At 56.3% G+C, this 23,981-nt stretch overlaps 4 protein-coding genes and 1 long non-coding RNA gene across 10 annotated transcripts; 3 read left to right on the top strand and 2 right to left on the bottom strand.

The window, feature by feature from the left end:
• The first annotated feature begins 175 nt into the window (after window positions 1–175).
• Window positions 176–3,001, top strand: BACC1 (BPTF associated chromatin complex component 1). Of its 3 annotated transcripts, none has more exons than XM_082679657.1 (6): window positions 176–303; window positions 491–585; window positions 1,225–1,326; window positions 2,008–2,198; window positions 2,437–2,541; window positions 2,744–3,001. In XM_082679657.1, exons 1-6 carry the CDS (start codon window positions 283–285, stop codon window positions 2,746–2,748), a joined length of 519 nt encoding a protein of 172 aa, XP_082535783.1. In that variant the 5' UTR covers window positions 176–282; the 3' UTR covers window positions 2,749–3,001. The 3 variants fall into 3 exon arrangements, with proteins under 3 accessions (XP_082535783.1, XP_082535782.1, XP_082535784.1); XM_082679656.1 differs by having other exon boundaries at window positions 2,740–3,001; XM_082679658.1 differs by lacking the exon at window positions 1,225–1,326 and having other exon boundaries at window positions 2,740–3,001.
• LOC309838532 lies at window positions 1,273–5,126 on the bottom strand. The gene is made up of 3 exons (XR_014298356.1): window positions 4,867–5,126; window positions 1,725–1,858; window positions 1,273–1,472 (listed from the first exon to the last, which is right to left on the bottom strand). It is a non-coding gene; the product is annotated as an uncharacterized lncRNA (long non-coding RNA).
• A 3,480-nt stretch (window positions 5,127–8,606) lies between these two features.
• Window positions 8,607–14,492, top strand: BCL6B (BCL6B transcription repressor). Of its 4 annotated transcripts, XM_082679401.1 has the most exons (9): window positions 8,624–8,719; window positions 9,204–9,394; window positions 9,615–9,836; window positions 9,946–10,293; window positions 10,614–10,738; window positions 11,299–11,463; window positions 11,554–11,684; window positions 11,802–11,939; window positions 12,331–14,492. In XM_082679401.1, exons 1-9 carry the CDS (start codon window positions 8,717–8,719, stop codon window positions 12,445–12,447), a joined length of 1,440 nt encoding a protein of 479 aa, XP_082535527.1. In that variant the 5' UTR covers window positions 8,624–8,716; the 3' UTR covers window positions 12,448–14,492. The 4 variants fall into 4 exon arrangements, with proteins under 4 accessions (XP_082535526.1, XP_082535527.1, XP_082535525.1 ...); XM_082679400.1 differs by having other exon boundaries at window positions 8,607–8,653; window positions 11,299–11,684; XM_082679399.1 differs by having other exon boundaries at window positions 11,299–11,684.
• Window positions 14,493–16,761: 2,269 nt separating this feature from the next.
• Window positions 16,762–20,692, top strand: SLC16A13 (solute carrier family 16 member 13). The gene is made up of 4 exons (XM_082679332.1): window positions 16,762–17,180; window positions 17,331–17,474; window positions 18,460–19,197; window positions 19,842–20,692. The coding sequence occupies exons 1-4, from the start codon at window positions 16,982–16,984 to the stop codon at window positions 20,039–20,041; spliced, it is 1,281 nt and encodes a 426-aa protein (XP_082535458.1). The 5' UTR covers window positions 16,762–16,981; the 3' UTR covers window positions 20,042–20,692.
• Window positions 20,693–21,081: 389 nt separating this feature from the next.
• SLC16A11 (solute carrier family 16 member 11) lies at window positions 21,082–22,950 on the bottom strand (the record flags this gene model as incomplete). Its single annotated transcript, XM_082678969.1, has 4 exons — window positions 22,743–22,950; window positions 22,331–22,474; window positions 21,399–22,166; window positions 21,082–21,311 (listed from the first exon to the last, which is right to left on the bottom strand). Exons 1-4 carry the CDS (start codon window positions 22,942–22,944, stop codon window positions 21,082–21,084), a joined length of 1,344 nt encoding a protein of 447 aa, XP_082535095.1. The 5' UTR covers window positions 22,945–22,950.
• Window positions 22,951–23,981: the final 1,031 nt, after the last annotated feature.

Genomic DNA, 23,981 nt, shown 5'->3' with positions numbered 1-23,981 from the left:
CGGGGCAGGCATCCGGGCTGGAGCTCGGACTCCAAATAGGGAGTCCCGACCCCTCGACGGAAGTGGAGTGAAGCCGGGCCGGAAGCGAGGCGGTGTCTTCCACTCTCCTTCCCGCGCGCCGAGGCGGTGAGGCGGTGAGCGGCCGAGCTGGAGCCAATCAGCTGCGGGAAGGGGCGGGACTTCCTGCGCGGGGGCTGGAGCCGTTCGATCGCCCTGCTCTCCGTGGTCCCGGCTCCGAGGTAGCGGCGGCGGCAACGTCTCCGTGAGGAGGCGCGCGGGGCCATGACGTCAGCGTCTACAAAGGTTCGACCTCCCTCGCGGACAGCGCTCCCTGGCGGCCACGGGAGGGCGGGGCCCCCAAGTTGGCTCCCGGCTCTTCCATCCCGGGCGAGGGGCGGGCGGGAGTCCAGCCTGGGGTGGGGCTAGGGGCTCCGGGCGGTCCGGCGCGGCACTGTGCGCCGGCCCCCCGTAATGCTGCCCCGCCCCCCAGGTCGGAGAGATCTTCTCCGCGGCGGGCGCCGCCTTCACGAAGCTCGGGGAGCTGACCATGCAGCTGCATCCCGTGGCCGACTCTTCCCCCGCGGGGTACGTGAGCCCGGGCTGGGAGATGGACGCTGAGAGCGGACGCTGGGTCTCGATCACAGACACCGACACTCTCTAGGGCAGGGACAGATGTTAGTTTCCCTTTGTGCCTGGCACAGCGCAGAGTAGGTGTTAATAAATGATTGTTGAATGAATGAATGACAGATAAACCACAGACCGAGGCTCATAATCCGGACTCATTTCACAGCCCTGCCCTGCTGCGAACTGGTAGACCATAGACCGCCACCACTACCCACACCACACCACCCCCCAAATCATGTGGAATTCTGTCAGACTGCAGCAGACTGTGTTTAGAGGCTCTGTCTGTAAGACCCCCACTTGTTGGATGGGTTTCAGTGGGCTGTTTACATAAGCAGCTGTTTCACGTTGATGGGGGAGAAGTTTTCTTCTAAGGTGGCGGTTGTTTCAATATCGTGTGGTTGGGGGTCCGCAGGGTTCCCACGGCGCCTTAAAATTTTTCTTTTTTGCTTTTGTTTTTGTTTTTTTAAGGAGGACCTCTTTATGCAAGGGGCCCCAGGCATCGCGGGGAGGAGGCTGGTTGCTGTGGAATGCGTAGCCTGTGGGCTGGCTCCACACCCCTCTTCCTCCCACTTTCGCTATTCCCTTCTCCCCTTCTGACAGTGCCAAGTGGACGGAGACGGAGATAGAGATGCTGAGGGCTGCTGTGAAGCGATTTGGGGACGATCTTAATCACATCAGCTGTGTCATCAAGGAACGGACAGTGTGAGGGAGGGTTGGCTGGCAGAGAAAGGGCGGGTGGGCAGCTTTCTTCCTCCATACCCATTGTTCCATCTTCCTCAAACTCCCTTCCAGCTCAACATCTTTCCTACTTTGTTGCTAGTTTTGTTAGCAACAAAGTCCCTGGAGAACTGAAAGAATAAAAGAATTGTCACAATTGGTCAGAAGTCACTAAAATGCTGTGGTAATCAGGACCTTACAAGAATTTGATTTTAGGTTTCCAGAGACACCCAATAATTGAATTTGGTAATAGGAAGTCCCTGGTTATTTATACAGATCTTTTGAGACTCTACTGTGGTGTTTCCAGGGATATTATGGTTCTGAGCTAGTGGATCAGGATCTATTAATAAGTCTCAATCTCCCGGTAGGTCACCCAGGCTTACCTGGTAGCCTTCCACATTCATACATCTCTCCCAGAAGAGAAGTAGAAGACGGGCCTTTCCCACTCTCAGTTGGACTCCACTCTTCAGGCTCCATTTGCCCTAAGTGACTGCAAGGCTTCAGGAAAACGAGGACCCTAGCAAAGAGTCGGGGCCCTCACCTGGATTCTTATGAAGGGGCTCCCCAGTGTTCTTTCAGAGTTGCCCATTGCCCCTGTCCTCCCCTCCCTGCTTCCCTTAGCCTCTCTGATGACTCCCTTCCTAGCTTGCTCTCTCTGCTCTTCAGGGCTCAGATAAAGGCCACCGTGAAACGCAAGGTATATGAAGACTCCGGCATCCCCCTTCCAGCTGATTCACCCAAGAAAGGGCCCAAGAAGGTGGCATCTGGTGTCTTGTCGCCTCCTCCAGCTGCCCCTCCACCAAGCAGCTCCAGTGCCCCTGAGGCCGGCGGTCCCCCCATAAAGAAACAGAAGGCTGGTAAGGGCTGTGGAGTTGGTGCCTGGGGATTAAAGGTCCCATCTGAGGTTCAGTGAGAGAGTTGGGCTTGGGTCAAAGGACAGATCTCTTTTCCTCTCCCAGTGAAGGTTCCCAGAGGGTGGCTGGGGTAGGGGAGGGAGGGAGGGAGGGAGAGCGGGAGAGCTTGAAACTTGGGGAAGTGGGCGGGTTGGGGGGGACCATCAGGGAACCTAGAACCTAGGTTGTGCCCCTCTCCCAGATGTGACACTCAGTGCTCTGAATGACTCGGACGCCAACAGTGACCTGGTGGATATCGAAGGGCTAGGAGAAACTCCTCCAGCCAAGAAACTCAACTTCGACCAGGGTAGGAGTCCTCCTCCTCCCACAACGGCTGAAGGGGTGGGGGAGGGTCTCAGCAGGATCCCCCTCCCAGGGGCTGTGGAAGAGAAGGTTCCCTCCTGTGCATGCAGGGGATTGGGTCTGCAAAGAGCTGGTGCTCTAGGGAGGTGGGAGTCATACTTGGGGCTCGCCCCATCTCGGCCCATTTTACTTCCTGTTCCAGACAGCCTGACCCTGGATTCTGGCCTTCTCTTGACCTCCGCTGATCCTCCTCTGCTCTCTTGCTGAGCCTTCCACCTCTCACCCCTCTCACTGTTCACCCTGGACCTGTGGACCGGTTGGGACTCTGAGCAAGGCCTGCATGAGAGAGGGTGGAAAGGCTGCCGGGTGGCCCACCTTGCTGTTGCTGTATGAGCATCTTCCTTCAACCCCTATGACCCCCAACTGATGGACATTTTTATACGGAAAACAGTAAAGATCTCCCTCTCAGCTTGGTGCCTTCAGCCTGACATTACTGGAGTGCAAGGGACACCTCCCTCTCTCCTTAGACCCCGGGGCTCAGCCCCTCCTCAGCAGCTCTCACCACCCTGCCTGGAGCAGCACAGCCAATATTGGCAGGCTTTCTTCCCAGTGCCAATATTTCTGTGCTGCTAGAGCCAGGGGAGCTGGGTGTGGGCAACAAAGGTTCCACTTTGCTCTCTGAAGGCAGCACTTACTCCGGGGTCTCTGGCAGGCAGTACTCCTGAGACTACCCTGGGGATTTCAGAAGGGCAGCTTCCAGTGATTTCACACCTCCATTTCCACCCTCATCCCCCACCCCCGCCACCTCACCAGAAGGCCCCAGATGTTTTTCGTGTCGCTTCTCCAGGGTGGCCTCCCCGGCCAGGCCTCAGCGGTGCCTCCCCCACCCTCGCTCTAACACCACAGTGTGGTTTGGACGTGGCCACAGTGCCGTACAAACCACAGTGTGCTGCTGGGGCGGGAGCAGGACTGGGGTGGGTTGAGAAGAAGGGAGCACGAGGCAGTGCTGTGAAGACCCCTACCACCAAGGGTGGGAAGGCTTAAAAGGCAAACATGGCCCCAAGAAGCGTTGGGGAAAACAAGAAACCAGAGCTAGAAGCTGAGCAGGCAACTGGAGGGAGAGGGGCCTAAGGGGTGAGCTCGCAGTGTAATAAGACTGGAACCATCTTCCTTGTAGGAACTCTGCTCAGGGGATCCCTAGGGTGGGGTCAGAGGCAGAGGAAGCAGGGAATGACTGGGGGGGACCAACAGACTGCCTCTCGACTCAGCAAGGGCAGGGACCCAAGGCTTCCTGTGTCCGTTCCTCCCCTCCCTGGGTCAGAACCCAAGAGAAAGCAAGGAGAGACAGAAGGCCAAGGACAGCAGGGTTGGGAGTTGGCAGTCCAGAGGTGGTGGGGCCGGAACATGGTCGGGAGAGGGGGGCCGGAAGTCGCCCTGGGCCCTGGGCCTGCCACAAGATGGAGGCCAAAGGCAGGAAATGGAGGCCAGGGGGAAAGGGGAGCAGCAGGGCACAGGAAGAGGGCCATCTGGACCTGGGGGCCAGGTAGTCCACCCCCAGCACTGTCCCCACTCCCCGTGGACCCCCGGGACCCAAGTCCCACCCCCCGCAACAACCCCCCCCAGCCCCTTCACCAGGCCCAGGAAGGCAGGCCCACCCCAGAAAGCCACGTTTAAGCTGAGACAAACATGCCTCTCCCCACCCCCACCCTAGGCCTTCCCTCAGCCTTTTTCTCCTGTCCAGGACTTGATTTTTAAAAAACACCCACCAGAAAGCAAAATCCAAGGGCCAAGACCCCTTCCGCAAATCACAATAATATCCCCTAAAACCCAAAAGTTATCCTCCTACCTCCCATCCCACCCTTTACCACCCCCACCTTCCGACACACCCCCCAAAACTCTTAGCAATCAAAAAGATCTAAGATGGTGGTGTAAGCAGAGTTTTCAGGCCCCGGGGGATGCCGGACCCCCTCGGTCGAGACCCCTATCTGTCCAGCATCAAATCCTGCCAAGGCGTTCTGCTCCTCACGCCACCCCCGTACCCCCAAAACCGAACAGCTGCCCCCAACTCCCATCCTCGGCAGAGCCTTTGTGGGGATGAAACAGAAATCAAACACTATACTAACGGCTGGGGATGTTGGGGGGCCCTCTGGCCTGTCTTTGGTTTCCATCTGGGGGACTCCAGTTTCGGGGTGTAAGAGAAAGCCTCTCCAATCATCCCCCCAGTTTCAAGGCTGACAAAGCCCGACCCCACCCCAGCACGCACCTCCAAACCTCCCCCCCAACCGCCACGTCTCTCCTGAAAACAGGGGACACTTTCCTCCCCACTTACCTCAGCTACTCTCCCCTGAGATCCTGGTCCCCTATTTTGAAGGGAACAAAATTTGGGGTGCATCCCTCACATTTGGGGTGCAGGAGAAAGGAGCCGCCCCAGTCGCATCGCTGGCCTCCTTCCTCTCGGCTGGCTCAGGGAGTGGGGAGTGCCCTAGGGAGGGGGGACCCCCACAAGAGAGCACATGAGGGGGCTCCTCCACTCCCAGTCAGAATTGGGGACACCCCCCCCCAAACCCGTCCCAGCCCATCCGTCTCCAACTCGGCGGGAGAGGCAGCTGCAATGCCCCAGTCAGATTCCCCCAACACTACATTCCTCACCCCATCTAGAGGGGTCCCGGGGGCCCCAAAAAATCCCAAAAAAATCTAGGATGTTGGCTGGACGGTTCTGGACTAGCTCCCCAAATTTGGGGTCCTCAGATCCCCCCGTTTTTTCAGGAAAATTCCGTCTTTCACCTGCCTCCCGCCAGCCCTGCTCTGTCCCGATGCCAATTTTGGAAGTCACTCCCTCCTTCCTCCTCCCCGTCTCTCCAGGCCCCCCCCCACCCCCCCGCTCGGGGGCTAGGGTCCAGGACACCTGGCTTCCAGGCCGGGGGAGGGGGGCACTCCTCGAAGGGCTAGGGGCCAGGAGGTCAAGCTCATAGCCCCAGTCTTAGGGAAGCAGGAAAGCCCGATCCTCCCTTCCCCTCCCCCCTGGCTGGTCTCCGTGGTGGTTTAGGAAAGCCTGGAGGATTGGAATCTGCCATTGCTGTTGCACAGGCAGTTTTTTTCCTTGGGTTGGGGGGGTGGGCGGTGGGAGGGAGAGAGGGGAGGAGAGCCAAAGAGAGCAGGGACCGGGGTGTGCAGAGCTGGCCTGGATTACCCCCCAGCCCCTGCTGCCGTGGGGAACCCCCCCCATATCACCCACACTCCCAGTCCTCTGTCTGCTTTCTGTTTGGGGCTCTTATCCTAGAAAATCAGGGTACAAGATTCCCCTCCTTGTACCTCACTACCACCTCTCCTTGCACAGTTCCAACAGACTGCCCTAGTCAGGGGTGTCCACTTTACCACAACACACTCCATTTCCCCCCCATCTGCCCCCAAACCAAGGTATGTGCCCTTAAGAAATTGGGGTTCAGAGTTTGAAACCACCGTTTCTCCCTCAGATCTATCCAGGCCACATAGAAATAAGGGGAGATACACTCCCTTTCCGAATTTCGTCCTTCAAATCCTGGGAATATTTGGAGGTTCACTAAAGAAAGAGACTTCTAGAATCTGGGGTGAGCGGGAGCTATAAGCAAAGGACATCCCAAAGCAGCATCATGCTCCAAATTAAGTGAACCCTAAAATCAATCTCACCTCACGATCCATCACTCAGTTACACCAAATGCACCCAAAGAGTGGCAAAACACCCCAAAATAAGGACACCCCAAAACTTTAGTCTCCTACCCTGGGCCCTCATCTTGTTTCTCCCCCTGGAAAAAGCCTCCTGGCTCTCAGTGCATACACAGAAATATCCCCCTCCTCAAAGTAAGTTTGCACAACATTCAAATATAAAGCTTTGCTCCCCGGCAAGGACCCACAACCACAGAAGGCCTTCAAACTTGCTCCCAGGTTCCTATTACGTTCCACCTCAAGCTAATAAAAACCCCAAATTGAATTTCATGTCCCCCCAAATATAATCTGAACCTCAAAACTTATCTGGCACCCCAAAACAGACTGCACCCCAAAACCAGCACAATTACTCCACTTGAAATCAGATTGTCCACATACACTGATGACTATGAATCCCCAAAACAAAATCCTCATCCACCTCTGAAAAACACCTAGCAGGTTCCCCTGATATTCCAAGATGACAAACTCCAAATTGTGGGTGTCAGAACCCCTAGAACTAACTAACGTAGCTTCAAAATCAGCTCCATACCTCAGACTTACTACTGGCCCTCAACCCTGAATGCAGGCTTCAGGGCCCAGAACAAACTAACTCAACACCCCATAGTAAACATGCACCCCACAATTGACAAATTGACCAGACAACACAAAAGTAACTCCATCCTGATACCAAAGGGAGCCCCCAGTCTAACTCCCACCTCCAACTGGGCAGAGACCAAAGCAACCCTCATTTGCAAAAGCCACCTCACCACCGTGAATCCCCAGTGGTTCCCCATTCCCAGTTTCTCAGCAGTTGTTTCCTGCACCCAAATAAAGACACCCTCACATCTGAAGGGGAGGGCCCCAGGCCTCGATATGCAGCTCCACGGATAATGGTCAGTCATTACTGGGCAACGGTAGACTCTCCTGAGCCCAGATGCAAGTCCCGCTTTGCAGCTGAACTCAGCTCTTGCCCCACTTCTCCAAATGAACCTTGCCCCACCAACTCTCCCCAAACAAAATACGAGGGTGTGACCCGTGCTTATCTTCCAGATCAGGGACTTAAATTGGGGTTATCAGCCCCTCCTGCCCTCTCTCCCTTCTTTTACCCTGAGACCCTCCCTGTTTCCCCTCTGTCTGTTCACTGCACCCAACTTTCATATTAATGTTCACTAAAAAGTCACCTCTAAAGACGGATAATAGTATCTAGCTTAAAAGAATAGAAACCCTGGGCTCCCAGGACTCAGATCCCGCTCCTTGTCCCACTCATTTCCCTTGTTCCCAAAGCCCGCGGATTTCTCACCCCAGATAGGAAACCCATCCTCGGAGGAAAGTCCCCTCTGTCGCCTAACTCTCCCTCCCTCCGCCCAACCCTAGTCCCCTGGACAAAATAAACCAGAGCAAAGAGGGGGAGAACGAAGGTTTCAGCCGCTCAGACCTAATCGATCCTGCGCCCCCGTTTGAGTGGACCCCCAGCCGGGTGGAGAAGACGGGCGAGGCGAGGCTAGTGCTCGTCCGCCCCCTCGTGGAAGGAGCCAAACATTGCCGAGCTTTGCCTACTTGCCGCGCTGGACCCCGGCGTCCCGCCAGCCTCCAAGCGTAGCCGACGGGCGGATGCCCGAGGCCCTAAAGATCTGGGACTGGGGGAGGGCGAAAGGGCTTTGGGCGGGAGTCTGTCTCGCTGGATCCCTAAAAGGATTCAAAAGAGAGTCGGGAGCGAAAGACCGGACCCTAGGTCTCCTGAGCGTCGTCTCTCGGCCCCCACCAGGGGCTTTCCCCACCTCCTCGAGGGGAAGCAGCTGGCGGAGCCGTCCGGTCGCAGGACAATGGAAGGAAACGAACTAGAAATCATATCCGCCCCCTCCCTACCGCGCCCGGCCAGAGCCCCTCTTTTGCAGGCCCCGCTAGAGGAACCTGTTGAATGACCACACCCTCCCTCTGTCTGAGACCCCACGGGAGCCCACTATCACCTCCCCAAACCTAGTTCCTATTTGGGCTCCCCTTTATCTCCCTTAATACCGTACACTGGAAGGGGGAGTTTTGCTGTATTCACTCTCCTGTAACAGGTTCCTTCCTAAAGCCAACACACCAATTGTCGCTGTCCCAGGCCCCCCGACGACCCAGGTCACCCATATTTCCAATCTCAATATCCCCAACCTCCTCCCCAATTCCAATGTCCCATCAGTTCCACTTTCAGTGGCCCAAGACCCCTTACGTTACGACCACCTAGTGTTTCTGAGGTCCCGCCCTGGAGCCGGAGACCCCGCCCCGGGTTCGCCATCTGGAGAGCGAGGGAGGAAGGAAGGATACAGACCCAGGCGTTCACCCCACCTCCACCCCCGCCCCCGACATCCCGGCCAGATAAAGGAGCCGAGGCCAAGAGGGGAGAGAGACCCCGCCCCCCTTGAGAAGAAAGCTGAAGCCCCTGCAGGACGGGGGTAAGAACCAGAGACTGAGGGAGCCAGACTCCTGGGTCCCCCTAAGAGGGTTGGGGCTTGTTGATGGTAAGAAGACAGAGGCCCAGAAATTGAGCTAAACTAGGGATCCGGGACTAGAGAATGGACTTTCGTGATTCGGGGAAGGGAGCTTCGATTGGGATTTGGAGGGGTGTGGACCACGGGTCATCTGGGGTCTCCAGGCAGGATCGGACTCCTGAGACCAGGCGCGCGGTGGGGCAGAGGGGAAATGGGGGTGCTGGAAGGGCACTGGGAGTCTAAGTAAGGGCGCTGCGGGCCGGATTCCTCACACTTGCCATCGACGCCGCGGTGTGGGAACCTTCAACTCGCTCCAAGCGCTGTGGAATCTAGAGGAGGAAAGCGAGCGATGCTGTGGTTGAGGGTAGAAAGAACCAGATGAATTAAGTGAGGCTGCGTGAGCCGGGGCCGGGGGCTTGGCTCTAGCTGCACCTCAGCAGGAAGAGGCAAACTGCGGAAGGGCAGGCGTCTTAGGACGGCCTGGATCCCTGAGCCCTCTCCTTGGCACCCGCAGGCCTGCGTCGCCATGGGCTCCACCGCTGCCCCGGAGGGAACGCTGGGCTACGTCCGCGAGTTCACTCGCCACTCCTCCGACGTGCTCGGCAACCTGAATGAGCTGCGCCTGCGCGGGATCCTCACTGACGTCACGCTGCTGGTTGGCGGGCAACCCCTTCGAGCTCACAAGGCAGTTCTTATCGCCTGCAGGTTCGAGGGGTGGCTCAGGGGTGGGGTGGGACCAAAGGGAAAAGGGGCGGAGCCCGAAGGTCTTTGGGAGGGAACCCGAAGCCAAACCTTCCAGAAGCAGGAGGCGGGGCGTCCGCGAATTGGGGGCGGGGTGAGAGTGGGGGAGGCGGGGCTTTGTACAGGGGCGCGTGTCTCCCTTGGTTCCCCAGCCCCTAACATGACCTATCTTTCCTCTCTCCAGTGGCTTCTTCTATTCAATTTTCCGAGGCCGTGCAGGAGTGGGGGTAGACGTGCTCTCCCTGCCTGGGGGCCCCGAAGCCGGAGGCTTCGCTCCTCTTCTGGACTTCATGTACACTTCACGCCTACGCCTCTCTCCGGCCACTGCACCAGCCGTCCTTGCGGCCGCCACCTACTTGCAGATGGAACACGTGGTCCAGGCATGCCACCGCTTCATCCAGGCCAGGTGAGGGAGCCCCAACTCGGTGTTCCTCATGGGTGAAGTGGCATCCTAGGTGTCAAGGGCAAAGGCCAAGATTAGGAAATAGCACTAATGTCCATCGCACTTTTCTCAGCTATGAACCTCTGGGCATCTCCCTGCGGCCCCTGGAGGCAGAACCCCCCACGCCCCCAACGGCCCCTCCGCCAGGCAGTCCCAGGCGCTCCGAAGGGCACCCAGACCCACCTACTGAGTCTCGCAGCTGCAGTCAAGGGCCCCCCAGTCCAGGCAGCCCAGACCCCAAGGCCTGCAACTGGAAAAAGTACAAGTTCATCGTGCTAAACTCTCAGGCCTCCCAAGCAGGGAGCCTGGCAGGGGAGAGGAGTTCTGGTCAACTTTGCTCCCAGGCCCGGCTCCCCAGTGGAGATGAGGCTTCCAGCAGCAGCAGCAGTGAAGAAGGACCCATTTCCGGTCCACAGAGCAGGTACAGAAACTGGAACCCCCCGCAATTTGTAGAGGCAGCCTCAGCTCAGAGGCACAGCCCTTGGGCCTGGGTGGTCAGGAACAGGGAGTGAAGGAGTGGGCTTCAGAGACACCAGCTCACCTTAGGGAGTTGGCCAGAGGTCAGGCTTACTCTGTAGGGTGGGACTTGGGCAGTGAAATTGGACATGGCACATTGGTCCATAGTGGCTCACCTCCAGAGGGTAGGCCTATGGCAACAAGTCTTCCAGGGGAGAACCCCACCACCGCCGCCGCCATATAATCTCTCCTAACCCTTGTCTCTGGGCCTTGACATCTGCCTAGGCTCTCTCCAACTGCTGCCACTGTACAGTTCAAATGTGGGGCTCCAGTCAATACCCCCCATCTCCTCACACCCCGGGCTCCAGAGACCACTGGGTCACACTCTGGGCGGGCTCATCCACCACCAGGTAAGAGCCCCTCCTTTTACCCCCTTCTTGGATTTTCTCCCATGGCTGCTCAAGGCCAGTTTAAAGGCCCAGTCCATTTCCTGCTGATTAGACTCACCTAGGGAGCTTTTAAAAATCCCATTGCCCAGGTCACACCCCATAGATCAGAAAGTCTGCAAGTGGGAGCCTGGCATCAGTACTTTTTAAAGCTTCCAGTGAACAGCACTGTTTGGGAACTTCTGGCCTATTTCCATCCAGGCCTGAGTGGTCAGCCCAGGGCTTGGCAAGGCCTCTCTGGCAAGCTGTCATCCAGAGTGGTGCAAGAGAGGAGAGAGAAACAGAAACTTCCACCCACGAGTAGGGGCCTCCACCTACCACCACCGCTATTGGAGTGATTAGCAGAGTACTCTGGAACCAGACAGACATGGAGTCAGATCTTGGCTTGTCCTCTCAATAACCATGTGACCCCAAGCAAGTCAAATGAGCTCCAGAAGCCTTAACAGTAAATTGGGAAAAAGAAAACCCGCTACCGTGTGGTTTGAGGATTCACTGGTATTGTCATTACCCACCACCCTTCCCAGGAAGTGAATTTTTCAGCTGCCAGAGCTGTGAGGCTGTGGCTGGGTGCTCATCGGGGCTGGACCCCTTGGCTCCTGGGGATGAGGATAAGCCCTACAAGTGTCAGCTCTGCCGGTCTGCCTTCCGCTATAAGGGCAACCTGGCCAGTCACCGCACGGTGCACACAGGTAGGGGAGGAGCGGGGAGAGGGCCCTGGCCTTGGTGCCCACAGCCGTCCCCTGGTAGAGTCCCTGACCTCCCTTCCTCCCTGCCTCCAGGGGAAAAGCCCTACCACTGCTCCGTCTGCGGAGCCCGCTTTAACCGGCCGGCTAACCTAAAAACGCATAGCCGCATCCATTCGGGAGAGAAGCCCTACAAGTGTGAGACGTGCGGCTCGCGCTTTGTACAGGTACGGCGCCCGTTTCAGAGACGGCTCGCAGGCAAATTTCCGAGAGGGCGAGGTGGGCCGAATGGAGAGGGTTCTGTCCCTCCCATTGGCGCTGTCTGAGGTCCCCTCCTCTCCCAGGTAGCGCATCTGCGCGCGCACGTGCTGATCCACACCGGGGAGAAGCCCTATCCTTGCCCCACCTGCGGGACTCGCTTCCGCCACCTACAGACCCTCAAGAGCCACGTTCGCATCCACACGGGAGAGAAGCCTTACCACGTGAGTACCCGACCTGGCTTGACCCAAAGCCTTGGAATTACCTTCCGTTTACCGAGGGGCGGAGCTCTGAAAGGAGCCGGCCCAGCGGTTCTAGACCTGTTCGAGGTGGGCGGTGTCCTTGTGAGTAAGGGGCGGGGGCCGAGGGTAGGGGTGGCAGGTATAGAAGTTAGGCTCCTGGACGGGGCGCTACCCTCCTGGAGAGGAGCTGACGGATGGAGAAAGCTTTGCTGAAGAGGGCGGGGCGTAGCTCCTAGGCCTTCCCCTAAGGATTTGGGAGCATGTAGGGACTAAAGAGCTTCTCTAAGATAGAGTGCTGGGCGGTTCTCCTTTGCTCAACACCTAAAAGGTGGTCGTGGTTGGGGAGGGACCTGACTCAGCTGTCCTCCGACAGTGCGACCCCTGCAGTCTGCATTTCCGGCACAAGAGTCAACTTCGGCTGCATCTGCGCCAGAAACACGGAGCTGCTACCAACACCAAAGTGCACTACCACATTCTGGGGGGGCCCTAGCTGAGCGCCTGCCCAGGCCCCACTCCCTTCCTGGAAGACAGGAAAGCCGCGGCTCACGCCTGGGTTCGCTGTCAGGCTTGGGCATAGGGGTGTGCAAGGCCCCTCGATGTCAGCGACTTGCCACCACCTTAATTTCTCACTGGGGAGAGCAGGGGTGGCAGATCCCAGCTTGATCTGCCTTTGTTTTGCTGGTCAAAACCTCTTCCCCACGATCACAATTGTTTCTGAGGAGAGAACGAGCTAGGAGCTGGAGGAGGGGAGAGACTGGAGGCCTGGTTTCTACCTGCAGCCCCCATCTCATTCGGTTTATCTGTAAATATAATTTATTGAGGCCTTTGGGTGGCACCAGGGCCTTCATTCTATTGCATTTCCCATGTCCCTCTTCCCCAAGTGTGATCAAAAGTGACCTGAAACACAGAATGTGAGGTCATGGCTCTGCCGGCAGAGATTAGCACTTGGCTGCCTCCTTTGGCGTGAGTGTTTTGTATTATTATTGTCATAACTTTTATCTTTAGAGTTGTTCTTTTCCTATTTGCTTGTTGGTTTGTTTCAAATGGAGAAAGGGGTTCTCTTGTCCTACCCCTCCAATTCTAGGTCTGGAAACGTAATTTGTTCTAGGGCAGCTCTGGGAACATGTGGGTTTATGGAATTGGGTCAGGAACTCTCTCTGGTATTCTGAATGTTGTAGGTTTTCTAGCAGGCCAGCACTGGATTAGACTTTTTCTGTTCTTCAAGGGTTACAGGAACCTATGGTGAGCCTGAAGTGGAGGTAATAAGTACCTCCTAAAGGCAGTGGGTGTGGGGCCTTTGTCAGTCTTGGAACTGGGGTGATGATTACAGGGGCTTTCTCTTATGTTCCTAACTGTCCCATTCGTCTGATCATCTAGGTCTGGCTCCACTGTGTCTGTTTGATAGAACTCACCCAGGAGCTTGCGTTGGGCCCACAATCCTCCCACTAGGGCCCGTTCTTAGCACTGAGTTGATCCCTCCATGCAGGAGAGATCTGAAATTCCTCACCAGAGATGATGCAATCTTTTCTGATTCTGCCCAGTCTCTAAGAATGTTATGACCTAGGGGAGAATTATGAAACCCTTTATCTTGACTAAACAGTAAAGAGTATGACTCATCCTTTACTGCAGAGGTGTCTGGGTTTGAATGTTCCTTGGGGTTCTACCTGAGATGAACCTCTTCTTCCTTTAGTAGGTTTTCGGACATCTTCTGGCAAGTGTCCAGATTCCAGAAACTTCTTTGCCTCTAGAAGTCACAGCTGCTTGGTAACTTTCTTACCTTAGAAAAGCTGGGTCTGTGACCTGGTCTTCCTGTCACTGCATTCCTGTCCGGAACCAGTGAAAGCACTAGAACCTTCCACAGGGAGAGAAAAGGGGTTGAGTTCCACTATGGATTTTCTGTAGTTTGGGATTATGATCGGAATTACTGTTGGGATTAGAGATTTAGAAGATTTAAAAGACTGATGGACCCTCTCGTTGACCAAGTATCCAGGTAGGATTAAGAGGTTGGTTGAGGGGCAAAGTCTCTGGTGTAGGCCAAGTAGGTAGAAGGTTAGGAATGAGTTGCTTCTTAACTGTGTGGAATGTCTGGAATGTTAGATGATACTCTGAAGCCTTGATTTACAGTCCTGCCCCTGTTGCCCTGGGGGATTAGGGACAAGGGGTGGAAGGTAAAAAGCACTTTGAATTTGCAGGGTGGAGGTTCCTCAAGACAGGTCAGTACTAGTGGCTGTCACTTGGGGACTGGTGAGAGAGCTACTCTTCTCCCTCTTTGCCTCTTACTCCCCACTGCAGAATTGAAGGAGGTAGGGAAAGCAGAGGAGAGAGCTGAGAAGGAACCATGATTTTTTTTTTTTTTTTTTTTTACCAGATTGGATGGGCAGGTGGAGAGTGCCAAGGGGTGGAGATGTTAGATCTTGCAAGATCAGAATCATGGAATAAAGAAGCCTCTCTGTGCTGCCTGTTGTGTCCTGGGTTCTTGCCTGTGGGGATCTGGGGACTGAGGGTTCTGAAGCTGGGGAAAGAGGGTATCCTATCCTTCCTGGATACCATCTTGGATTCTGTGCCCATCCCACTGTCCCATCCCACCAGACATTTTAAGTGGCCCTTGTTCTCCCCTTCCCTGCCCTTGCCTTCCGGATCATTGTGTAGGAACCAGTGACTTCATGAAGTTTCTCCGGAGCCACCTGCATCCTACTGCTCTGAAGTCACTTCCTGCCTGAGGTGTGGAGGCAGCAGGGAGAAACCAGGAAGCCACTAATAATACCAACATGTTGGGGGATGCATCTGTGCAGGGGAACTTAATGCCTGGACACCCTCTACCACCACCACCACCACAGAAAATGGATAGGACTTGGGTGCCATAAGGATAATAGGAGCTGGAGGTGGCAGTGAGAAGGCTGTGTGGTTAGAGCCAGCGTGCCAGCTCTACCCCTCCCCCAGCAGTGGTGTCTTGGAATCCATCCAGTGCCTAGTACACACTTCTCTCCCACCCTTTCCCCTGTCCTGTGTGTGTCATGGGTGCACAGCCTTGTTCTACCCAGAGGTTAAGGGGTCACTAATTCTGATAAGTGGACTTAAATTTTGGACTTAAATTCCTTTTGGACTTAAATTCCTCATCCATGAAATAAGTCCATTAGCATGGAAGGAATAAGTTCCTTCCAACGTTTACAGTTTGTGGTTGTGCTTCTTAATCTTTTAAAACCCATGACCTGGGTTAGATTTTTTTTTTTAAGCACAAAACAAAGAAACTAAACTAAAACCTTCCTTCCCCTCCCACTGTAGCTTATCCCCTGTTTAAAATAAGACCAGCTTAAAATAAAATAAGACCAGCTAATATTACTTAACTCCTACTACACGTCAGGCCCTAAACTAAACATTTTAGTGTATAGATTTTCTAATTCAACTCCCCCAACAACCCTAAAAGTAGGTACTATTATTAGCCCCAGTTTACAAGTGGGGAAACCAGCTGAGAGGTTCAATGTCTTGGCCAAGTTAAGAAGTGATGAAACCAGGATTGGAACTGTGATTTGATTCTAAAGACTGCGCTCTTAACCACTCTGTTATACAGCCACACCAATTTCTACATCTTTGGTACAGTCCCCACCAGCCAAAGTTCTAACTCCACTTAAAAAAAAAAAAAAAGCTTCTTGGGTATGATTACTTTTATTTCCCACGTATAAAATTATACGGCTCAATATGCTTTTTTAAATTACACAGCCTCCCTCCCCACCCCAGCCCCACTTGTCTGGGTATGACCCCTTGAGTTCCAATTTCAAGGTCAGTGTCCTAAGGATCTTGAAGCCAAGTCATTAGTGCTCTATAAGGCTGGAGGAACTGGGTACTGGTTGGGTAGGAGGGGCTGATTGCGCCAGTGGTCATGGCTTGTCTCTAGTCTATCCCATCATGAGATCAAAAGCTGTGATTAGGAAGTGGTTGTTACTAGAGGGCAGAGGAAAATGTTCCAGCCCCACTGAAGACGAGGGCTGGTGGGGCTCTGAGTGAGCTCAGAGTTGCACTTCCTCTCCCCAGTTATTTTTGGTCTCTGTGACCCGTAGGTTTCCTGTTAGTGGGAACAGAAGGGACAGGAACGAGTTCCCAATACAGAAATCAACGCCAAGAGTCCAAGAGCCCAGTCTCCTCTCTCTTTCCTTGGCCTTTGAACCCACTCAGGAATCCAGGCATCTAGATTCTAGTGGCCTCAGGCGCTTGGCCAGGTATTTTATCTTATCTCATAATCCCTCCGCACCACCCACCCCACCCCCGCCCCGCTTTTCAGCTCCCGGGCCCCTCATCAAGCAAGTATGTGTTTTCCTCTCCTGAACCAGTTTACCAACTACTAACGCCCACGGACTCCTTACGTGCGCATCTCCGTGCTGAAATCTGGTCGAATTGGCCCGCTAGTTGGACAGGAGACCGAAGCTACCTCCTGGTTGGTTCCTGGGTCACCTAGGGCCCGTCTATTTAGCCTGCTAAAGTCCCCTCCTCACGCCTGCGCCCCACTCACTGCCCCAGAACAGGTTCTAAAGCCCGCCCTGCCCTTATGGCTCCGCCCCCTTCTGAGGAGTCCCGCGTTCTCATTGGTGAGCTACAGACAGGGATGTTGGCCGGGCTGGCCAGGTGCAGACACTTCCAGTGATAAGATAATCCACCCTGAGACCTCAGGGATGGGGCCCAAACTCAGTGCTGCCCCCTGGCTCCTCGACCGAAAGTCAGCCCTCTCCTCCGTCTGTCCCGCCCAGGCCTCGACTCTCCACTCACGGCCGGCGGAGCCACGCCCCCCGGCGCTGAGCGCAGGGCCAAGCGCCCGCCTGGTCTCCCTACCTATATCGCCCCCGCTAGGGGAAGGGCGCAGGCGCCTCACGCAGCCTCTCTGCAGCTTTCAAGCCCTCGTTGGTACTTTCCTCTCTACCATCCTCTGCTCCCTGCTCGGCTGCGAGTGGTCCGGTTGGGTGGGTGGGCAGAGGTGGAACGTCCTGAGCCCTGCTCCGGAAGGGGCTTAAGGCGGCAGTCCTGTTACCTCCCAGATGGCACTTAGGGCCGAGCCCCCCGACGGGGGCTGGGGGTGGATGGTGGTGCTCTCAGCGTTCTTCCAGTCGGCGCTGGTGTTCGGAGTGCTCCGCTCCTTCGGCGTCTTCTTTGTGGAGTTTGTGGCTGCGTTTGAGGAGCCGGCAGCGCGAGTCTCCTGGATCGCCTCCATAGGAATCGCGGTGCAGCAGTTCGGGAGTGAGTGCTGCGCCTGGGTCCAGAGTCCTGTGACCCTCGACCCTCGGAAGGGAGAGGAGATGCGGGGACGGTAAAGGAGATGGTGGGGGTGGGGTCAGTGCTGGAGAAGGACGCCTGAGATCTTCTCTCAGAACACTTCCTCTTCTCCAGGCCCAGTGGGCAGTGCGCTGAGCACCAAGTTCGGGCCCAGGCCTGTGGTGATGGCTGGGGGCATCTTGGCTGCGTTGGGGATGCTGCTCGCCGCCTTTGCTACCTCCTTAACCCACCTGTACCTGAGTATTGGGCTGCTCTCAGGTGAGACCCTGGGCAAGGGCGGGTCAAAAGCCTGAGTCTTTTTGGCCTCTGGACTTTTACCTTCTTCCTGCTCCTTCCAAAAGGCTTAGGGAGACGCTGAGAGAAAGTTTTGGCTAGCACCTGTGCCCCGAAGGCAATTTTGTTTTTAATTACATCGGTTTATTTATGGCTGCGTTGGGTCTACGTTGCTGCGCGTGGGCTTTCTCTAGTTGCATCGAGGGGGGGCTACTCTTCGTTGCGGTGCGCCAGGCTTCTCTTGGAGGTGACTTCTCTTGTTGCGGAGCACAGGCTCTAGGCGCGCGGGCTTCAGTATTTGTGGCATGTGGGATTTATAGTTGTGGCTCGCGGGCTGTAGAGCGCAGGCTCAGTAGTTGGGGTGCACAGGCTCAGTTGCTCCGTGGCCCTTGCTCCTTCCCAGACCAGAGCTCGAACCCGTGTCCCCTGCATTGGCAGGCGGATTCTTAACCACTGCGCCACCAGCAAACTCCCCCAGAAGGGAATTCTTAAGAGAGGTGACTAAAATGATAAACAGGTTAGGGGAAATCAGGAAATTCAAAGACACAAGCCCAGGGCTAGTGGGACTGGAGTGTAAAAGGAAGAATTACTGTAAAATTGTGTCAGATGTGAAAGCTGTGAAATAGATATCATTATCCTATTTACAGATGAGGAAAGGCTTTAAGCTTATGCAACTTGGCAAGTGAAGTTCACACAGCCAGAAATGGTAGAGCCCAGGTCTAACTCCAGAGTTCTATGGTAGTTAACTTTGCAAACATTCCAGAGTCCCATAAAGTATATTACCCCCATCTTGCAGATGAGATTGAGGCTAGGAGATTAAGTAAATAGACAAGGTCATACAGCTAGCAAGTATCAAGCTAGGATTGTAATTTACACCTGTGCTACCTTCTGCTGCTGGGCAGTGTTGGGATGATTGTGTGCCCTGAGCTCCTTATGGGTCCCTCAACCCCCATTTCTTCCTTTTTGACAGGATCTGGCTGGGCCTTGACCTTCACTCCCACCCTGGCCTGCCTGTCCCGTTACTTCTCTCGTCGGCGATCCCTGGCCACTGGGCTAGCACTGACGGGCGTGGGCCTCTCCTCCTTTGCTTTTGCTCCACTCTTCCAATGGCTGCTCAGCCAGTACGCCTGGCGGGGGGCCCTGCTGCTGGTGTCTGCCCTCTCCCTCCACTTGGTGGCCTGTGGTGCTCTTCTCCGCCCACTCTCCCTGGCCGAGGACCCTGTCGTGGGTGGCCCTGGGGCCCAACTTGCCAACCTTCTCCATCATGGCCCCTTCCTCCGTTACACCGTTGCCCTCACCCTGATCAACACTGGCTACTTCATTCCCTACGTGCACCTGGTGGCCCATCTTCGGGACCTAGATTGGGACCCACTGCCTGCTGCCTTCCTGCTCTCAGTGGCGGCTATTTCTGACCCTGTGGGGCGTGTGGCTTCTGGGTGGCTAGGGGATGCAGTCCCAGGGCCTGTGGCAAGACTCCTGATGCTCTGGACCACCCTGACTGGGGTGATACTGGCCCTGTACCCTGCAGCTCAGGCTCCCACAGCCCTGGTGGCTCTGACTGTGGCCTATGGCTTCACATCAGGGGCCCTGACCCCAGTGGCCTTCTCCGTGCTGCCTGAACTGGTGGGAACTGGAAAGATATACTGTGGCCTGGGACTGGTGCAGATGGTAGAAAGCATCGGGGGGCTGCTGGGGGCTCCTCTATCAGGTAAGGGGACTGGGATTTCCAGGTGGGTGCGGGCTGCCACGTCATACCATTCAGGGAGGGAATTGACATTATAGTTATGTGAATACTGCCCTCTGGTATGGTACATACACAGCCTGCATGGTCAATCACAGCAGCCCTGAAATGGGTCCAAAGTGGCAGGGTACCTACAGTTGGGGTTTTCAGAGGACCTGGTCAGACCTGGCCAGACATAACATGCCAGTGTCTGCCTTTTCCCTTGGCCCACTGGGCCCCAGGCCAGGGGTCTGAGCCATCTGGTCAAAGTTCTCCAGGCTCCTGATGCCAGAACCTTCAGACCCTTAACATTTTCCTAACTATTAACTGAAGGCATGGAAGAGAAGGCCACAGCTACTGGAAAGAAAGGCACAAGTATGCCTGACTCCATCCGGATCCCCAAATCCCCACTGGCTGGTTCAGAGATCCTTTCTGAAAGCAGGAAGGTGGTTGAAATGGCCTTTTGAGGCCCCTGGGAAGCCTGAGTTCTCGAGCTCATCCAGTCCTACCTTGAGAGTTCTAATTCTCCAAGATGATGGGTTAAGGATTATTTTCTTCCCTCCACCCCAAAATGTGTCTGAGTCCCAGGAAACAGATCACCCATGTGTATTCTTTTTCTCTCTTGAATCTAGGCTACCTCCGGGATGTGACAGGCACCTACACAGCTTCTTTTGTGGTGGCTGGGGCCTTCCTTCTTGCAGGGAGTGGAGTTCTCATCACTCTGCCCCACTTCTTCTGCTTGTCAGCTCCTACCTCCAAGCCCCAGGACCCTGTAACAGAGGCACTGGATACCAAAGTCCCCCTGCCCAGGGAGGGGCTGGGAGAGGACTGAACTCCAGGAAGGGGGAGTCAGACCCAGAAACCCAGGGGTTGTTGGCTCCAGGTCTTCTGCCCCATCTTGGCACCCACAGAACCACAGTGCCTTAAGCATCGTTATCTGCCTCCTCCCCCCCAGAGCAGGCCTGGGGCTCCTGCGATGTGTGTGCCAACCCTTTGTATTTTGTCTTATCTCTTCTTCGCTCGCACAACCTTTTCTGAAGGATCCAGGAGTTCAGCCTGCTCCACTGAGCTGTGAATCGACTGTGGAAACTCAAAGGCCAAGAGACTTATCATGTTTTACATGTGATCTCTGGTGTTGCCTCCCACATTTCTTCCCTGAAGACAGATCTTTGGGAAAGAGGGATGCCCCTTTGAGATAAAACTGAATAAGAAAACCGGACAATAATCAGAACTTCAAAAAGAATTGGGTCCCATATGCCTGGGTTGGCTGAATGGGGTCACGCTGGGGACTGGAGGGGAGGTATCCAGGAGCTCTGGTGACCCAGAGCATTTAACCCTGGACTCTGCTCTCTGGATCACAGTTCCTCCTACTTGCCCACTGACCTCTCTCTTTCCCACTATCCCCTGTAACTTAGGAAAGAAATTAAGAAAATGGTGAGGGACATGCGGGGGGTGCTAGCTGGGGAGGGGGAGATAAAGCTAAGAGAGCTGAAGTCTGGGTCTGGGATTCTTATGTTTTCATCAGGCCAGTAGGAGACTGAAATGCAGGAGAGAGTTATCTGGGAAATGAGGATGGGGCAGCTAGCACCCATGAGCACCCCCCTCCTCCAACAAACTGAAGCTGATAGGCAGACAGTTTCTCAAAGATTTCCTGTTATAATGGCAAGAACTTGGGCAAAGAGAAACGGACTGACTAGACAAACACCCTTCCTGCCTCGCGTGGCTTAGGGGGATCCTGTTCCTATCAACCAGCCTTTTTGGATATTTTAAGTAGAATGTTTGCAGCATCCTAGATTGCCTAACGATTGGAGATTGCCTAACAAAAGCAGATAGAAAGTCTTTATTGGGGGCGAGGCTCAAACAAGAAAATGGTCAACAAGTGCTGTCCAGAGTGGAGTGAGGGCCTCCTGGGGGGAGCAGGGCAACCTGAGGGTTGGGGAGCAGCTCCCCCCTCTCAGGGGGTGGGGTGCCTGGACGTGAGGCTGGACGGCAGGAGGGCAGCGCACTGGGCAGCCCCATGTAGATGAAGCTGCCAGAGAGGATGAAAGAGCTGCACACGAGGAAGGAGGCGGTGAAGTCTCCTGTCTCATCCCTTAGGAAGCCTGAGAGGAGGGGGAAAGGAACTCAGAGGCCTCCGTGCCCAGGTGCAGAGGAGGGGTGCGAGCGGATCTGCTGGCTCAGGCCCTTACCTGACAGGGGAGGGCCCAGAAGCCCCCCCAGGCTCATCAGCATCATCACCAGCCCGGTGGCCTGCACCACACCGCCGACGCCCACCATCCCCGGGAGCACGCCGAAAACCAACGGGGCGTAACTTCCGGCGCTCAGCCCGTAGGCCCCAGCCGCGGCCAGCAGGGGGCCCCCCCAGCTCTCCTCGTTCCCCACCACCGGCACCAGACCCACCGCCAGCAGCCCTAACCCTGTCAGGGCCCCGAACATCGCCAGCAACCGCGGGAGGGGCACCCAACCCTGGTCCGCCAGCCACCCGCAGAGCAGCCGGGCGCCCGCGTCCCCCACGGCAGCCACCGTCACCACCAGCACCGCCCCATACCCCCCCAGGCCCCGATCTAAAGCGTGAGGGGCCAGGTGCACGTAGGGGACGAAGTACCCGCCCCCCACCAAGGCCGTGCCTAGAGCAAAAACTAAGAAGGCCCGGCGTGTGAAGAGACCTAGGCCGAGGGCAGCTAGCGGGCTTCGGGGTGGGCCCAGGGGGTCTCCAGGGAGCGCCAGGGGTCGCAGCAGGGCGCCACAGGGGATGAGGTGGAGGGTAACGGAGCCAAGGAGGAGCAGGGCGCCCCGCCAGCCGAAATTATCGAGGAGGAGCTGCAAGGCGGGCGCCAGAAGCAGCGAGGAGGCCCCGTTGCCCGTGAGTGCCAGCCCCACGGCCAAGACTCGACGGCGGGAGAAGTAACGGGAGAGGGTCCCGAGGGCAGGGGCGAATACCAGGGCCCAGCCGGAGCCTGCGAATGGATAGGACCGGGTGAGGACAGGAGCTGGGGATGCCTGCCCCCACCATCCCAGCTCGGCTGCTCGCAGGAGGCCCTCGCGCCCTTGGCCTCCAGCTCCCGACACGCTCTATCTCCACCATCACCCCTGAAGAACCCGGGAATCCCTCTCTCCTCACCAGCAAGGACGCCCAGGCCAAGGTAGAGGTTCAGCAGACTGCGGGCGAAAGCCGAGAAGACGAAGCCGAGCGAGGTGAGGACGCCCCCAACCATCACCACGGGGCGCGCCCCCCAGCGGGTGCTCAGGGCGCTGCCCACTGGGCCTGGAAGGAGGCGGAGTCAACGGAAGACACGCTCCTGGACCCCCAAACTCGCTCCAACACTTCTCATTGGCTGTTTGCCTGGCCTAAACTTCTCCCCCTGCCTAATAGCCCCTCCGCCTTGACCTCAAGACCCACTATATTCTAGAACTTAGGTACACTGGTCGACCTTTCTTACGTTGTCTGGTAATCAACCAGGTGTGTCCCCCACGACTGCACTCATGGCCCCTCCACCCCGGTTCCCGCCTCCGACCTCGGGGCCCCCCCTCACTGGCTGCCTGCTGCACGGCCAGGGCCAGGGCGCTGACCCACGCAGTGTCCTGAGCGCTTCGGTCAAAATGCTCCGCGAGGTCAGGGAGGGCGAGGCCCAGGGAGCGTAACAGTCCGTAGGAGAGCCCATTCACCGCGAAGGCTGCGGCCGCCACGACCCAGCCCCAGCCCCCGTCCGGGGGTCCGGCTGGCTTGGGGGTCATCACCGCCTGGAGGAGGGGGACCACCTGTGAGAGAAGTCTCCAGGTCTGTGCCTCCTTTAGGGACCCGGGCATCCCTGAGATCCAGCTTCTGGCTCTTTGCCCAGGGTGGGCACGTCACCCTGAGCACGACAGGACGGAGACGGAGGAGCCTAGGGACAGAACTCCCGGGTTCGCGCGATCCCGGGACGGGATGACAGCCGGATCCCCCAGGCCTGAGACTCCCCCTCCCACACACCCGTCTCCCTTACCCGACCTCTCCGGGCGGTGCGGGGAGAGGAAGGGCTCGGCCCGCTTTTCTCCCTGCTTCCGGGGCGGGCGGGGCCCCAGAGGGAGCAAATGTAGAGATGGAGCCCAACTTGGACGGGCTCTCAAGGTAAACAGAGAGCTCCACAGGGGGGCTGAGCCACCTGGGACGGGGGGGGTACGGAGGGCGGGGGCGAGCTGAGACAGCCAATCCGCCGAGCCGCGGGTGAGGCCAGACGCCGAGTCCTACGGGGATTGAATTATCCACTTACACCCCCAACCCCGGGGAAGGGAGGGGTGAGGAAAGAATGCCGCCACGCCCACGCCCACGCACCTGCCGCCGGCTGTGCACCCGGGAGACGCGTGGATTGCAACCTCCAGCCTGCCCAACGTCGGTAGGCAACGCACGGAAACAGCGGTAGTCCTCCCAAAGCCTGAGTGGATGAGTACTTTCGTTCTCAGGGAACGTTGCTGGAGAACCTGGTAAAAGCTCTCGGATGTTAAATCACCTCCACGGAGTGTATGTTGCGTGCTTAACAATAATATGCCCTCAAGGACGGAGGAGAAGGAAGAGGACTTCCTTATGATGGGCCAGGGACATGTACACATGTCATCTTTCATCTTCACAATCACCCTGTGAAAAAGGTGTTCTTCCCATTTTACAGATAAGGTAACTGAAACTTAGGGAGGTTAGGTGACTTGCCCAAATCACTCAGCTTAAAAAAGAAAAAAATGGTGGAAATATTTGAATTGGGGTCTGTCCAACTGCGGAACCATACAAGAAGAACAGACCT

Source organism: Grampus griseus, assembly GCF_964374135.1.
Source record: "Grampus griseus genome assembly, chromosome: 20".
NCBI lineage: Eukaryota > Metazoa > Chordata > Mammalia > Artiodactyla > Delphinidae > Grampus > Grampus griseus.
The sequence above is the reverse complement of the archived record's forward strand: the minus strand, read 5'-3'. Positions and strand labels throughout refer to the sequence as shown.

What these genes read in the sequence shown, in the direction of transcription:
- BCL6B (XM_082679399.1), top strand. An exon ending in GCAGTTCTTATCGCCTGCAG is followed by an intron (nt 9,395 to 9,614) that starts GTTCGAGGGGTG and finishes TCCTCTCTCCAG; the next exon opens with TGGCTTCTTCTATTCAATTT. An exon ending in CGGGAGAGAAGCCTTACCAC is followed by an intron (nt 11,940 to 12,330) that starts GTGAGTACCCGA and finishes GTCCTCCGACAG; the next exon opens with TGCGACCCCTGCAGTCTGCA.
- BACC1 (XM_082679656.1), top strand. Translation starts at nt 283, where the DNA reads ATGACGTCAGCGTCTACAAAG. An exon ending in CATAAAGAAACAGAAGGCTG is followed by an intron (nt 2,199 to 2,436) that starts GTAAGGGCTGTG and finishes CCCCTCTCCCAG; the next exon opens with ATGTGACACTCAGTGCTCTG. An exon ending in GAAACTCAACTTCGACCAGG is followed by an intron (nt 2,542 to 2,739) that starts GTAGGAGTCCTC and finishes TTCCTGTTCCAG; the next exon opens with ACAGCCTGACCCTGGATTCT.
- SLC16A13 (XM_082679332.1), top strand. Translation starts at nt 16,982, where the DNA reads ATGGCACTTAGGGCCGAGCCCCCCGACGGGGGCTGGGGGTGGATGGTG. An exon ending in GAGTATTGGGCTGCTCTCAG is followed by an intron (nt 17,475 to 18,459) that starts GTGAGACCCTGG and finishes CCTTTTTGACAG; the next exon opens with GATCTGGCTGGGCCTTGACC. An exon ending in GCTGGGGGCTCCTCTATCAG is followed by an intron (nt 19,198 to 19,841) that starts GTAAGGGGACTG and finishes TCTTGAATCTAG; the next exon opens with GCTACCTCCGGGATGTGACA.